Genomic DNA, 13,701 nt, shown 5'->3' on the forward strand with positions numbered 1-13,701 from the left:
CCCTCATCTGGGCTGCAGCTTAGTTTTCTAATGGAAAGAAACAGTATGCATAAATTTTTTAACTAAAAGAGCAAGATGCATCCATGGAAGAAAACCTTGAAAACATGGAACAAAGAGGAACAAAATGACTAAAAATTCTACTGTGTAACTTTGATATTTTAGAAAATGTCCTTTCAGTTATCCTCCATGGTTATGTCACACCACATATGTAGTTTTGTTTTTTTTTTTTTTCCACTTATTATGCTGCGAACATTGTCCTGTAAGTCAAATATTGTCCTATCAGTAAAACCATTCACAAGCATGGCATCACCGATGCGATGGACATGAGTTTGAGTAGGCTCCGGGAGTTGGTGATGGAGGGGGAGTCCTAGTGAGCTGTAGTCTATGGGGTCCCAGAGAGTCGGACAAGACTGAGCGACTGAACTGAACTGAACTGATATTACATCATAAAGAATACTATAATAAGTCTTATCAGATGAATTGCTTTTCTTCCACAGGGCCTACTTAAGCCACATGCTTTGATCTCTGTCCTACTGTGACATCAGTCTCAGATGCCGTTTTCTGCACTCTGAGCTCATTTATTAATTTACATTCACTCCCTAATTTCCATCTTAAATGTCATCTCCCTCTGAAGCCCATTTATCTGTTGTGGCTCTACTTCTAGAATTCACAGTGCAATTGTTGGTATCTCTCTTTCAGACTTTATCTTTGAAGAATAATCATGGAAGATCTTATTGTTCAGGGTGAGGTCCTCCCCTCCCTTCTCAGGCCTCACCAGGGACATGGGAGCCCTGTTACCCCATCTCCTTCTTCTCCATTCTCTCTGGAGTTCCCACTGCTTGGGCTGCCACCTGGCCACGGGGCCTATCCCATCAGCCCCATGGAACTCCAGGCTTGCCCTGGAATGCATATACCTCGCTATGGGTCTGGCAATGGGGTGGTGAGGCTTGCTTAGGATTCCAAGGCTCTGGCTGAAAACAGAGTGAGGCAGCTTCAGCAAAACAAGCCCCGAGGCAGATGCCTGCTGATGGGGACTTGCCTTTTAATTACAGGTTTGGAAGAGAATTCTACATGTTTGAGAGAATATTCATTCTATCTCTGCTCAGGCGTGATGGTGATGGTGGGGTTACCTTAATTCCTAAATACGGAGACAAACTGTAATTCACCTCTAGATCTATCAGATCTGGAGGAGTTGTGGGCCATCAACACACATGCTCCCACCTTCGTTTACCAACATCTCCCTACACAAAGGGATCTCAGTTGGCCACTACTCCAGGATTTGAACTGCGGGTGGGTTTACAGCATAATGATTATAGGCGAGTCAAAATGTTTGTTGAGCACAAAATTAACAGACCAAAATCAGAAATAATCTCTGCTTTTATTGATCCATTTGAGGATGCTGGTAGTAAGCCTCTGTCTTCAGTGGCTGAACTCACTCACTTCCTCTCCAGGCACCACCCTATGTGTCATTTTCTTCCTTGCGTGTTTCCTTTGCCTGAAGATTCCCTGGAGCCAAAGGATATCCATTCCTCTGTGCACTGATGCGCCTGCCACACTGGGAGCTCATAGGTCTGACCTCAGACTGAAGCCCTGTGAGCTGTCCCAGCTTGTATCTGCCAATCCTGGCCACTGGTCCCTGGGCAAGTCATTTAGATCCTCTGTGATATAGTGCCTCCTCTGTAACGGGGATCGTAATAGCACAAACCTCCTAAAGAGGCTGAGGGACTGGATGGCGTGGAGCATGGAGGCTCAGTCTGCCCCTGAAAGAATACATGGGGCAGTGGTCAGTGTCAGCTGAAACCACAGAAACTTCTTAGAGACGGTGGCATCTGAGGCAGATGTTCAAGCAAGCAGCTGTTCATTGAGGCATTTTTTTTATAGCAGTAAAATAGTGGAAACAATCTAAATGACCATATAGATCGTATAGGGATTGTGGACAGGGCTAAGCAGAATAAGGAAGATTCACATGATGCTATCTGGAGTGATCTCCAGGGGATGCTTAGAGTGTAGATGTGTCTTCTGTGCAAGTGGAAGATGTGGCCTGGGCCTGGCACACACCCAAAGGGCCTGGGCACCAGCTGGGGAGGCTCCATGGGAGCCTGGAGATAGTCTGCACATCAGAGTGAATAATGTGAGGAGGGGTTATCATAAACTGAATAAAAAAGGGTTCAGTGAGCTCACATGGGTACTAAGAAAGCTATTTTAGAAACAGAATGTCCACTAGTAAATATAGAAGAAATGACAGAAATAGGAAGTCATTCTTACAATCGCCAAGCAATCTGACTGATGCAACTTCAGGCGAATCATCGGTTCTGCCATCGAGGTGGTTTAGTCACTCAGTCGTGTCCAACTCTTTGCAACCCCATGGACTGTAACCCAGGCTCCCCTGTCCATGGAATTCTCCAGGCAAGAATCCTGGAGTGGGTTACCACTTTCTTCCCCAAGCAATCTTCCTGACCCAGGGATCCAATCCAGGTCTCATGCATTGCAGGCAGATTCTTTACCACTGAGCCAGAGAAGCCACAGAAGTAATGAGATGAGAGTTGTGCACCCCTGGTGGGACACACTCTACCTGCAGTGCCCCATCTGTGTCCCGCCCCACAGAAAACATGACCCGACCAGACAGGGGTGGTCAGAGCAGCTGGCCTTGACTCCTCACAGCATCAGAGAAAAGAGGCCTGAGAAACGATCTTGAATTAATGAAGAGCCTGGATTGAAAAGCAGCTAAAAAGGATATATTGGGATAACAGAGGAGTTGAAATTAAACCGAAAACTAGAATCAATGTTAAACATGGGATAAGAGTGAAGTTGTCTTTTGTTACTTAGGAACATGTCCTGTTTGTACAAAAGTGTGTTGGCGAATGCAGGGTGAAGTGTTATAATACCTGTAGTCATCACAGGACTTAGAAAACACACACAGAGAGACACAAACACGGAGTGAGAACAATGTGGTGATTACTGAAAATTGAGAAATTCAAGTTCAGGGCAGATGGGTGTTCATTATGCTATTTTGCAATGCTTCTGGGTGTTTGAAAAATGTCAAGATAAAAGATAAAGTGCAGGATAAGAAGGGATAAATTGGCATTGAAGACACCCCTGGGATAGAGCACAGCAGAAAGGAAGGAACATGTTTCTGAGCTTGGAGACTCCCTCAAATCTGGTCTGAGGATGATGCTGAGGGTCTGGGGGCAGGGAGCCTAGCCATGACTGGAAGCAGAGAGGGCCCCGTGCCCACACCGGGCAGCTTCCCACCTTTGCCACAAGGCCCGTCACACTTTTTACACTTGCGGACACCGTCTTCCTCTACCTCCTGGCTGTCAGAACTGCAGGCGCGGACGCAGGAGCCGTGGTCTGTCACCACGTAGTTACCTGGGGGACAGTGAAAGGAAGGTGGTGAAAGGAGCACCAGGTGTGCTGGGCATAGTGACCCTGGATGACAGGTGATTCTCTGGTTCTGGGCATAGTGACCCTGGATGACAGTGATTCTCTGGTTCTGGGCATAGTGACCCTGGATGACAGTGATTCTCTGGTTCTGGGCATAGTGACCCTGGATGACAGTGATTCTCTGGTTCTGGGCATAGTGACCCTGGATGACAGGTGATTCTCTGGTTCTGGGCATAGTGACCCTGGATGACAGTGATTCTCTGGTTCTGGGCATAGTGACCCTGGATGACAGTGATTCTCTGGTTCTGGGCATAGTGACCCTGGATGACAGTGATTCTCTGGTTCTGGGCATAGTGACCCTGGATGACAGGTGATTCTCTGGTTCTGGGCATAGTGACCCTGGATGACAGTGATTCTCTGGTTCTGGGCATAGTGACCCTGGATGACAGGTGATTCTCTGGTTCTGGTTACTTTAAGGACAAGAAGGAAGGCTGCAAACAGAGAGGAATGGGGTTCAAGGTGTTCATGGCCTCCCCATCAGGTTGCTGCTCGCTGGTTATGATGCTTACATTCAGGACTCACAGCTGAAAGCTTAATATTTATTTTAAAAAGTGACCCGAAACAAAGACCACTCTTCTCTTGGCCACCCTCATCCCCTCGGGCCTCTGTGGGCGACAGGGTCCACATCCTGCCTTGGCCCTCACTCAGGGAGAAGTAACTTGTGTTCATAATAAACTTTTCAGGAACTCTCTCTGTTTCTTTTGACTTCCCCAAGTGGATCCTCGAACCATTGGACGTTTGAGTGTTTAGTGGATATTTGTCACTTTCCTTCTGTAAATTGGCTGCTTATGTTCTCTGAGGCTCTGAGTGGTTTCCTGTAGATTTCAAATTCTCTCAAAGATTATATCTGTGTCACAGTTGTGGCTAAGTTTTCTTTATCTTGCCATTTACCTTACAATGACTTTTTTTGTGGGTTTTTTTTTGTTGTTGTTCCAAATTTTTAAAATTTCATGTTCACAAGTCTGGTAGTATAAATCTCTCCTTCATAATTGTTCTTAAAAACAATTTTTTTTTTTAGTTAATCTTCCCTCTTGAAAATCACTTCCTCTCCTACGAAATCACTCATGTTGCCATTTCCCTAAATACTAGAGTCTCATGTAAAGCACAAATAAGCAAAACCCAAGCCCCAACAATTAAACAAAGCCAATCGACAAGCAAAAAGCTCTCTTCTGTGCTCCTAACGGCACAAACACACCCAGGTTTTTAACTGCTAAAGAAGGCCGGTCTTCTGACCTCTCTCTCATTTAGGCCTTATAAACACCTGCCGAGTACAAGAGCCAAACAGGGAAATGGCCCAACGGCCCTGGGTTTGTGCCAATCAGACCATGGAATGTTCTGGGCAACCATGGCTGGGCTCAGGACACAAGAACCAACTTGGGGTCAGCCATCACCTCACCTGCCTGATACTGAAGTGAATACAGGGACCCAAGGATCCCTGAGTGGGGAAACGGGAACCTCAGCAGGAGACAGAGCAGAAACAGGTGCCTGGCAATGAAGGGGCTCACAAGGGACACTCACGGGGACACTTCTTGACACAGGTGGCGCCAAAGCTGTACTTCCCCAGCGGGTTGACCTTCATTTCGTAGGTGGTAGGGTCATAGAGCATGAGTGGCGGACACGTGTCCTTGCAGGTGGCTTCATCACGGAACCTGCGGCAGACCTGCCACGGGAGGGGTGGTGTGATCGTTAGACTCCACGGGGAGCGGGGCCACAGCCCTCTGTGTCCAGGGGTCTGGTCAGAGCAGACGTCTAGTAAAGCACTCTCAACAGGGGCAGAAAGACTGTTTTCTTAAAAGCGTGGTTTTTCTTAAATACACTGTTTCAGATAGTTTTGAGGAGATTATGAGGAGGGAAAAACACATCTCTGTTAACTTTCAAAATAAGGCAGGAGTTCACACGCTACAGTAGTAACTCTAGAGCGAAAGTATTCAACTTAACTTACGTCCGATTTCCCTCCTAAACAACACTTGAGGATACATTTTTGAATTTATTATCAAACACAGAGAACTTTGACTGGGGGCTGTTGTGCAGAGGGACTCAGACCACACACAGAGGGGTCCTGACCAAGAGCCTGGTGTTGCCTCCCTCCAGCAGCCTGGCAGAATTGGTTCAGACCAGTGGGGTCCAAAGCCCAGGGCCCCTCCAGCCTCTGGAACGTTAGTCTCCCTGTTCCTAAAAACTATAGACTCTTCTGGGTCCCACTCAAGGTGAGTCTCCCAGTTTGGAACTCACTCAGTGTTGCCTCTGGGACCCTGGCTGCCTGTCCTGGGGTCTCGGGACACACAAGGTACCCATAATCAGACATGTGGCACCAACGGCCCACGGTGATACCTTCCGCAGTCACAGGGACTACAGCGAGGCCTTCAGCACCCTCATGGGCTGGGGAATCAGCAGAAAGCATCTGAGCTAAGCGGAAAGAGCAGAGGCTTTAGGGGCAAAAGATACAAATGGAGTCCAGCTGTCCTGCCCCTGAGGATCTGTGTGATCGCCTAACTTCACTGGGGACATTTTAGGGGTCCCTGAAGCCTTAGCTCTCTAGGTTGTAAGGAGAATTGAGCGGAGCAATAAATGGTGCTGACACTGGTGCTGGCCACAGCAGACATGAGGGACAAATAACACAGTTAGTATTTGGCTCATTCTGTGCCCTGGTCTCGGGTGTTGATGCCACATACATCGTGCTCTTTAGACCACGTAACGGTAGGTGAGGTCACATAATTTACCCAAGGTCATCAAGTAGGTGGTGAAGGCCGGTCACTGAAAGATGCTTTGTTACCTGGTGGCTGCAAACATCAGTCAGCACATTTCAGTCAAAGGGAGGCCCCTGAACTTTGGGCCGCAGAAGCTGCGGTGTGTCTTACCAGGCAGTCGCTCTCCCGTGGCCCTGTGCAGCCAGCGGCACACTGGTTGTGGCAGCAGTCACTGGGGGACCTGCCACGGCAGCGCCCGGAACACTGCTGGGCACAGATGATTTTGGTCACTGAAAGGAAGCAAAGGCCACCGTGAGCTGCGGGGTCAGGAAGGTGGAAGGATCACTTCTCAGGGACCCTGGGAGCACTTGCAAATGGCGATGAAAGACTGATAACAAGGATGAATTTAGTGATTCTACACTTAAGTTCCCAAACATGCTTGTTCTGCTAAACTCAACTCATCTTGATCTTTCTTACTGTATGTTTTCTTTTTTCTACTTGTTTTTAATCACTTAGAACTGACTCAGATTAACTCTGGACTTTCAGACTTGTTAAACTAGAGACTGACAAGAATTGAGTTTTGGGGTAACAGAAAGTATGTACAAATAACATAACGCCTGTCAGAAGGCAGTGTTTAAAAGGGCATAACAATCACATCACAATTTGACCTAAACACAGATCAAGCTGACATGTCCCTAGATTTCCTGGTCATTCATGGTCTTAAGCTAGGATTCCCGCAGAAAAATCCCCTTCAAGAAGCTGCTCTTGCTTCTCTGGAGGTGGGTACCCAAAAGAGGGGCAGGAAGGGAGAGGACACAGGAGGTGTCGTGATGCAAGAAACAGAGACAAGCCTCCGTTTCCAGGAAAACCCAAACTACTGTTCAGAGAGAATGCCTGGGTGGCAGGCCTGCACTGGTTCACGCCAGGCTGCAATGCCAGCAGTGGCCCATGCTGGACTAACCGCATGCGGGGAGATGTGCAAGACTGTCATTCATGTAACTGCTAACATCTGGCCTTAAAATCAACGATGCTTGGAGTCTTCAAAGGGAAAACGAATATCAATACCATCAGCCAAGTGTAAGGGGAGAAGGTGGCCAGTGAAATTCTGTTCCTGACTCACATTTCTGACAGTTCTCCTCCCCGGCACCCCAGCAGCTTCTGTTGAGACAGGCTGGATCACACTTTGGGCCTAAAATATAAAAGTAATAGTTAAATTCATAATCACAGGGAAAGGGAACGAGAAACTGATAACACCTGCCCCAGCCTCTAAGCAGAGCTGCAGCCTAGAAACAAGAGCTTTCAAATTTCTTATTCTCTACTTGTTCAGCTGGTTGGTTTGCAAGATGATTTAAAAAGACTCTCATGAGGGAAAAAACCCAAGGGACTTAATATATGTCCCAAAGCCTGCTACAGTCAGGAGAATTCAGTCTCTGGGAGAATTTCAGTTTTAAATGGAAGAGATGATTTGCCAAGTGATGGTGGGACGAGGGCACCCCTTCAGTATGACCAACAAGGTTTATAGTTGATCCCAGGGGTGAAAGGCCCTAGTGCAATGCTGGTGCTTCTCAAAATCCTGAAAGATGGGCAGCTGAGCCCCAAACGGATGGTGTCAGTCATACACCGGGAGAAGAGACAGAAATGGAGACAAGGCAGACAGAGAGAGAGAAACCTAAGAGGAAAGAGCAAAGTAACAGGTAGGTATGTAGAGTGTGGTTACATCTGTACAGTGACACCACGTGATCTTTCCTTTTTACCCTATATGTCACCATATTTTCAAATTTCTATTATAAGCATATAAGTTTATAAAAGAAAATATTTAAAATAAAAATGTTTAATGACATCTTTCCATAACACAGGAAATATTTGCCAATTAAGGAATTCAAAGTCTGTTTATGATTATATTCTTAAACTTCTGTGACAAAAAAAGAATCACAGAGATTATTTAAAATATGAGTAACAGGAAAAAGCAAAAAGAAGAATTGAGGATCATCCAGAGGTAATCAATATAGGCATGCTGCTGCTGCTGCTAAGTTGCTTCAGTCGTGCCGACTCTGTGCGACCCCATAGACGGCAGCCCACCAGGCTCCCCGTCCCTGGGATTCTCCAGGCAAGAGTATTGGAGTGGGTTGCCATTTCCTTTTCCAATTCGTGAAAGTGAAAAGTGAAAGTGAAGTTGCTCAGTCTTGTCCGACCCTCAGTGACCCCATGGACTGCAGCCTTCCAGGCTCCTCCGTCCATGGGATTTTCCAGGCGAGAGTACTGGAGTGGGGTGCCATTGCCTTCTCCACAATATAGGCATAAGTATATCTATATATAAGAATTAATATCACATTACACATTGCATTATAACTTAATAATTCATGATACATTATGACAATTTTCCATGCCTTTAAATATCCTTCTACCTAACATGAATTTTTTATTTTTTTTTAATTTTTAAATTTTACTTTATTCTATTTATTTTTTTAATTTATTTTATTTTATTTTACTTTACAATATTGTATTGGTTTTGCCATATATCAATATCATATATGAAATGAGTCGCCAGTCCAGGTTCAATGCACAATAACATGAATTTTTAATGGCAGGGCTGTACCACAATTTATTTAACCAATCTCTTGTTTTTATTTTTTCTTTTTTTTTTCCAATCTCTTGTTTTTAGACATAAGTTTCCTTTGAAATGTATTAAACACAAGGATATAAGGAATATGCTTGAACAAAAATATTTTTCTGCATCCTTTACAATTTTCATTCCTCTCATTTTTTCCTTAATATTCCTAGACATGATGTTCATAGGCCAGAGGCATGCATACTTTAAAACTTCAATACATAGTGCCAAAATTAACTTACATGCCCACAAGTAGACTATGTAAATTTCTGTTTCTTTGCAATATAGGCACTGAAAAATCAAAAGGAACATATGTCTTTAGCAAAGGCAAAAATGATGCTTCTTTATTTTATTTTAACCATTTGTAATACAGTGACAAATAATATTTTACTTTATTTTTGGCTGTGTGTGTGTGTGTGTGTGTGTGATGGGGAGAGGGCGGCTGCTCATGTCCTTGACCCATTTTTGGAGAGGTAGTCACCTTTTTCTTAGGATTTAGAAGACTACATTACATAGTCACATAGCAAGAATATTAACCTTTTCAAGGCAATCAGAAGCTGCACAGTATTTTCCTATCATTAATATTTTTTTATATGGAAGTTTTCTTTTATAGTATCTAACTTTGGCTTTTATTCAACTTGATATTACAAATATTTATTTTTATGTTTCTTTCTAGCACTTATATATACACTCAACATTTTTTATGTTTAACCTGCATTTGGAATTTACAGTGGTATATGAAGTGGATTATAGATTTATTTCAATTTCCTCTTGAGTAAACTTACCCATTCTAACTTCAAATTCCAAACTACATCAATAATAACGTAATATTAAGTAACTTTTCTGTCCATAAAACCCATGTCCATAAAACACTTAAATCACCTTATGAGATTTTTTGGGTAAAGATGACATGAAACAAGCTCTCAGAAGTCATCTGTGACCTGAAAGCTCCAGTTGAGAGGAGCAAGACTGTGAGTTTGTCCCTGGTCAGGCAACTAATGAGGGAAACACAGGTAACGGGTGATGGTAGTTTTGTAATTTCCAATGTGACTAACCTAATATCCTTAGTTCCTTTAAAAAAACTCCGTTAATAGTTCTGTCACTTAGGTATTTTTCCTTTAGTAGTTACATTCCAGAATAATATATTAAATATTTAATTCTTTTCTTATTTGCTTACAATGACATTTCTTTATGGACATTTGATTCAGCTGCTGCTACTGCTAAGTCACATCAGTCGTGTCTGACTCTGTGCAACCCCATAGACAGCAGCCCACCAGGCTGGTGTCCCTGGGATTCTCCAGGCAAGAACACTGGAGTGGGTTGCCATTTCCTTCTCCAATGCATGGAAGTGAAAAGTGAAAGCGACTGTCTTATTTGTCTATGGCTTATTTTTATATGTCTATTCTTAAACCAATACCATCTTGGTTTATTGCCGTAGCTTTGTAATATTTGAATCTTATTATTGCATAAACCTGTTCACCATTTGTCTTTCCCAACACTGTTTTGCCAGGTCATTTCTGCAGCTATGGCGTAAGGAGGGCAGGTGAGCTACTTTGGGTACCTGATTTGATCTATAGCAAAACCATATTACGCTCACAGCCTTTCCATGTCAGTTTTATTTTTTGTTGTTGTTGTTATTGTTGTTGTTACAAATTTACACAATTTAACCTCCCCACTGTACATCAGATTGCTGAGCAAAGGCTAACCTCCATCTCTGGAAAATGTAAAATTTTACATTGTAAAAGAAAGCTTTTGCTTTCTTGCAAGCAAAGTAGGTCAGTTGGGTATCTGTTGGAATAATGCATTTACAAAGTCAAAGGGCTCAATGCCCATGTTCACAGCAGCATTTTGTCCACAACTGTCAAAAGATGGAAGCAACTCAAGCAATTCAAGTGCTCATTGACAGATGAATGTATAAACAAATGAAATATTATTCAGCCATATTAAGGAAGGAAGTTCTGACACATGCTCTAACTTGGATGGCTCTTGAAGACACTGTGTTCAGTGAAAGAAGTCAGTCACAAAAGTACAAATTTGTCAAATTTGTCACAAAAGGACAAATACTGTGTGATTTTACTCATATAGGGCACCTAAAGTTGTCTAATTCGTAGGCTGAAAGTAAGATGATGGATGCACAGCCTGGGGGTGGAGAGTTAGTGGTCGGTGGGGACAGTTTTAGTTTGTCAAGAGGAAAATACACGACTGGTGGTGATGGCTGCATAGCGATGTGAATGTGCTTAATGCTACTGAACTGTACACTTAAAAACGGCTAAGATGGTAAATTCATCTTAGAGGTATTTCATCATAACTAATCAATCAAGTCAAAGAAAAACAAGCAAAAAACAAAGCAGCTTTAGTTGATTTTTAAGATCCATATCAGCTTCAAATTCTAAGACCAAAAACACCAAAAAAAAAAAAAAAGTAAAAAAAGCACCCATGCATCCACTGCACAGTTTTTGGAAAACAGAGAAGCAGGAAATGGTGAGGGCTTCTTATTTTAAAAGCCTGAAAGGTGAGGGAGATCAGGAAGGGAGCAGGCTACTTGGAAACTGGGGTCCTCAAAGTTTCCCACGAGGTATGTCAAGGGTGCTAACGGGGAGACTTGACCTGCAGCGTGGTCCTGGCTAGCTGCTCCCTTTATTGATGAATACTGGGGACTAGGTCATGGGCACTAGTTAAATGTGGACAAGCTTATCTCCATGTGCTCCTTAGTTCTGCCGGGTACTCCATCCATGTGGGAGTGCCCGGGACCTAGGAGCAGAAGGGCAGAGCTGAGCCTCAAAGCTTCCAAAGGGCCTGGCGCCACTTTGAGCCTCAGCAGAAAATCGGAAGCTACAAAAGCTTGGTTAGTCTCCTCAAACAGGATGAGAGAAGCCCCTTGCCAGGGTTGGCACGATGGGCTTTTCTCAATGCCACATGACAGCTCAGCTGCCCTGGCAGGGCCGGGGTGTGTGTGTGTGTGTGACCTGTAAGCAAGTGAGCTGTCACCACGAAAAACAAACCTATTTCTGTCTTAAATAGGTGCTCTTCTAGTGAGCATATAATCTGTTTACTACTTATTTTTGCTGTAGATTCATGTAACTTAACATGAACTGTGCCTTCTCTGGCTCCCACCCCAACTCTACAGCTCCACCCTGCCTTATGAGCTGCAATCCGGGGGTGGGGTGGGGGGGAGCACTGTGGAACACTTACAGTTGCCCTGCTGGTTCTGAAAGTCTCCTGTCATGTTGCTTAGAAAATCAGGGTTGACGATGTCCCGCCACTGGATGGTCTCCACGTTGCAGAGGACAGGGTTGTTGCTGAATCGCACGGCACCTTGCAGAATTTCTACATGAGAAAGGAACCCCCATGAGCAAACTTGCCATCTCTTCTAAACTCTTGTGAAGTATGCATATGCTTCTTCACATTTTACCTTCTGTTAAGAGATGGCAGCATGCAAATGAGACTCCCTGGCACTGCAGTGGGGCAGTGGAAAGTGAGCTGATGGATTCCTCTATGGAGGAGTTGGGATTCCCCTGCACTGGGTCTTTGAACAATGAATGACCAGAATTTAGAAATCAGGGGCCATGGGAAGATAATGCTTTAGTCAAGTAGCATGAATGACAGGTATATAGTAAGTTGGTGGTTCCCAGGGAGGCTGGCTGGTCCCAGCCGGACCGGGGTCACCGCGTGATGACAGTGTGAAAGGGCAGATGGGACAGGGAGGGTGGGTGGAAGGGAAGATACTGTGGTGCTTGGGAAAGTGGGGAAAGAGGAGCAGGAAGGATCTGTATGTGTGATGAAGAGACTGTGTGGCCAAGGGAAGGCAAAGACTTAAAACTGTTCAACTGCTCAAAGGAAGAGTTGGCATGACGTGAAACACCAGGGGTGATAAGAAAACTTGAGCTGGAGCAGAGGGCAAGTATTCCCCCATGACACTTATGCAAACATTTACCGAATGGCTTCTGTGCACAGAACATGGAAGTGAGTGCTGTGAGGCATGCGGAGATGAATGATTCCTGCTGGCTCCTCTCTAAGAAAGGACAAGCATGTGAGGGGCAATGCATAGTCAGTAACCTCTTGTTCACAGAGGACCATGACCCATGACGAGGCTGGCACTGTGCCAGCTGCTTTACATGCATGCATGCTCAGTCACTCAGTTGTGTCTGACTCTGCAACCCCATGGGTTGTTAGGTTCCTCTGTGCATGGAATTTTCCAGGCAAGAATACTGGAGTGGGTTGCCATTTCCTCCTCCAGAGGGTCTTCCTGACCCAGGGATCGAACCTGCGTCTATTGAATCTCTTTACCACTGTACTACCTAGTAGTCAGACATATGCATGGCCTGAGCTAATCCTCACATGGTCCTCTGACCATAACTCAATTCTAGATATGTAAGCAATGCCAAGCATCCCAGAGTGGGAGAGGACACGGAAAAGGAAGAGTTCTTCTGGGGAAGCTCTCTTTGGCTATTGGAAAGAATAACATCTCTGGGAAGAGAACATGTGGAGGAACCCAGATGGAAGTGGGCTCAGTGTGCTCCAGGCGGATAGACAGCCCCAGCAGAGGCCGTGAGGGGCCAGGTAAGCAGTTCCTTCGGCAGATGGTGGGGAGGGGCTGCAGTCACAGAAGGCAGGCTGGGGGGTCGGAAAGGGCCACATCTTGTTTTGGGTGTGAAATCAGATATGACAGCTGGACAACCAAGTGAAAAGCTTCACTTAGGAGGGAGCCAGAGTCAAGGGATAAACTCATGAGAGGCCAGAGCTGGAGACATAGAAGAGAGAGCTGGGGTTTCAGGAGCCTCACGATGACAGACCAGGAGCAGGAAGGCCAAGGGGACAGCAGCGGGATGACCAGAGGCCCGTGTTATCAACTGTTGTTGTTTAGTCCTTAAGTCATACCTGACACTTTTGCAACTGCATGGACTATAGCCCGTCAGGCTCCTTTCTGTCCATGGGATTCTCCAGGCAAGAATGCTGGAGTGG

The 13,701-nt window shown here is 45.0% G+C and overlaps 1 protein-coding gene across 1 annotated transcript in view; it reads right to left on the reverse strand.

Moving 5' to 3' along the window:
- The window catches only part of EGFR (epidermal growth factor receptor), a 217,481-nt gene that overhangs the window by 56,746 nt on the left and 147,034 nt on the right, over nucleotides 1-13,701 (reverse strand). Inside the window, exons 4-8 of the mRNA XM_002696890.6 lie at nucleotides 11,932-12,066; nucleotides 7,252-7,320; nucleotides 6,303-6,421; nucleotides 4,963-5,104; nucleotides 3,253-3,369 (exon numbers count right to left, since the gene is read on the reverse strand). Coding sequence (XP_002696936.2) covers nucleotides 3,253-3,369; nucleotides 4,963-5,104; nucleotides 6,303-6,421; nucleotides 7,252-7,320; nucleotides 11,932-12,066 — 582 coding nt within the window. The remainder of the gene's footprint in view (nucleotides 1-3,252; nucleotides 3,370-4,962; nucleotides 5,105-6,302; nucleotides 6,422-7,251; nucleotides 7,321-11,931; nucleotides 12,067-13,701) is intronic.

Source organism: Bos taurus, chromosome 22, assembly GCF_002263795.3.
Source record: "Bos taurus isolate L1 Dominette 01449 registration number 42190680 breed Hereford chromosome 22, ARS-UCD2.0, whole genome shotgun sequence".
Lineage (NCBI taxonomy): Eukaryota > Metazoa > Chordata > Mammalia > Artiodactyla > Bovidae > Bos > Bos taurus.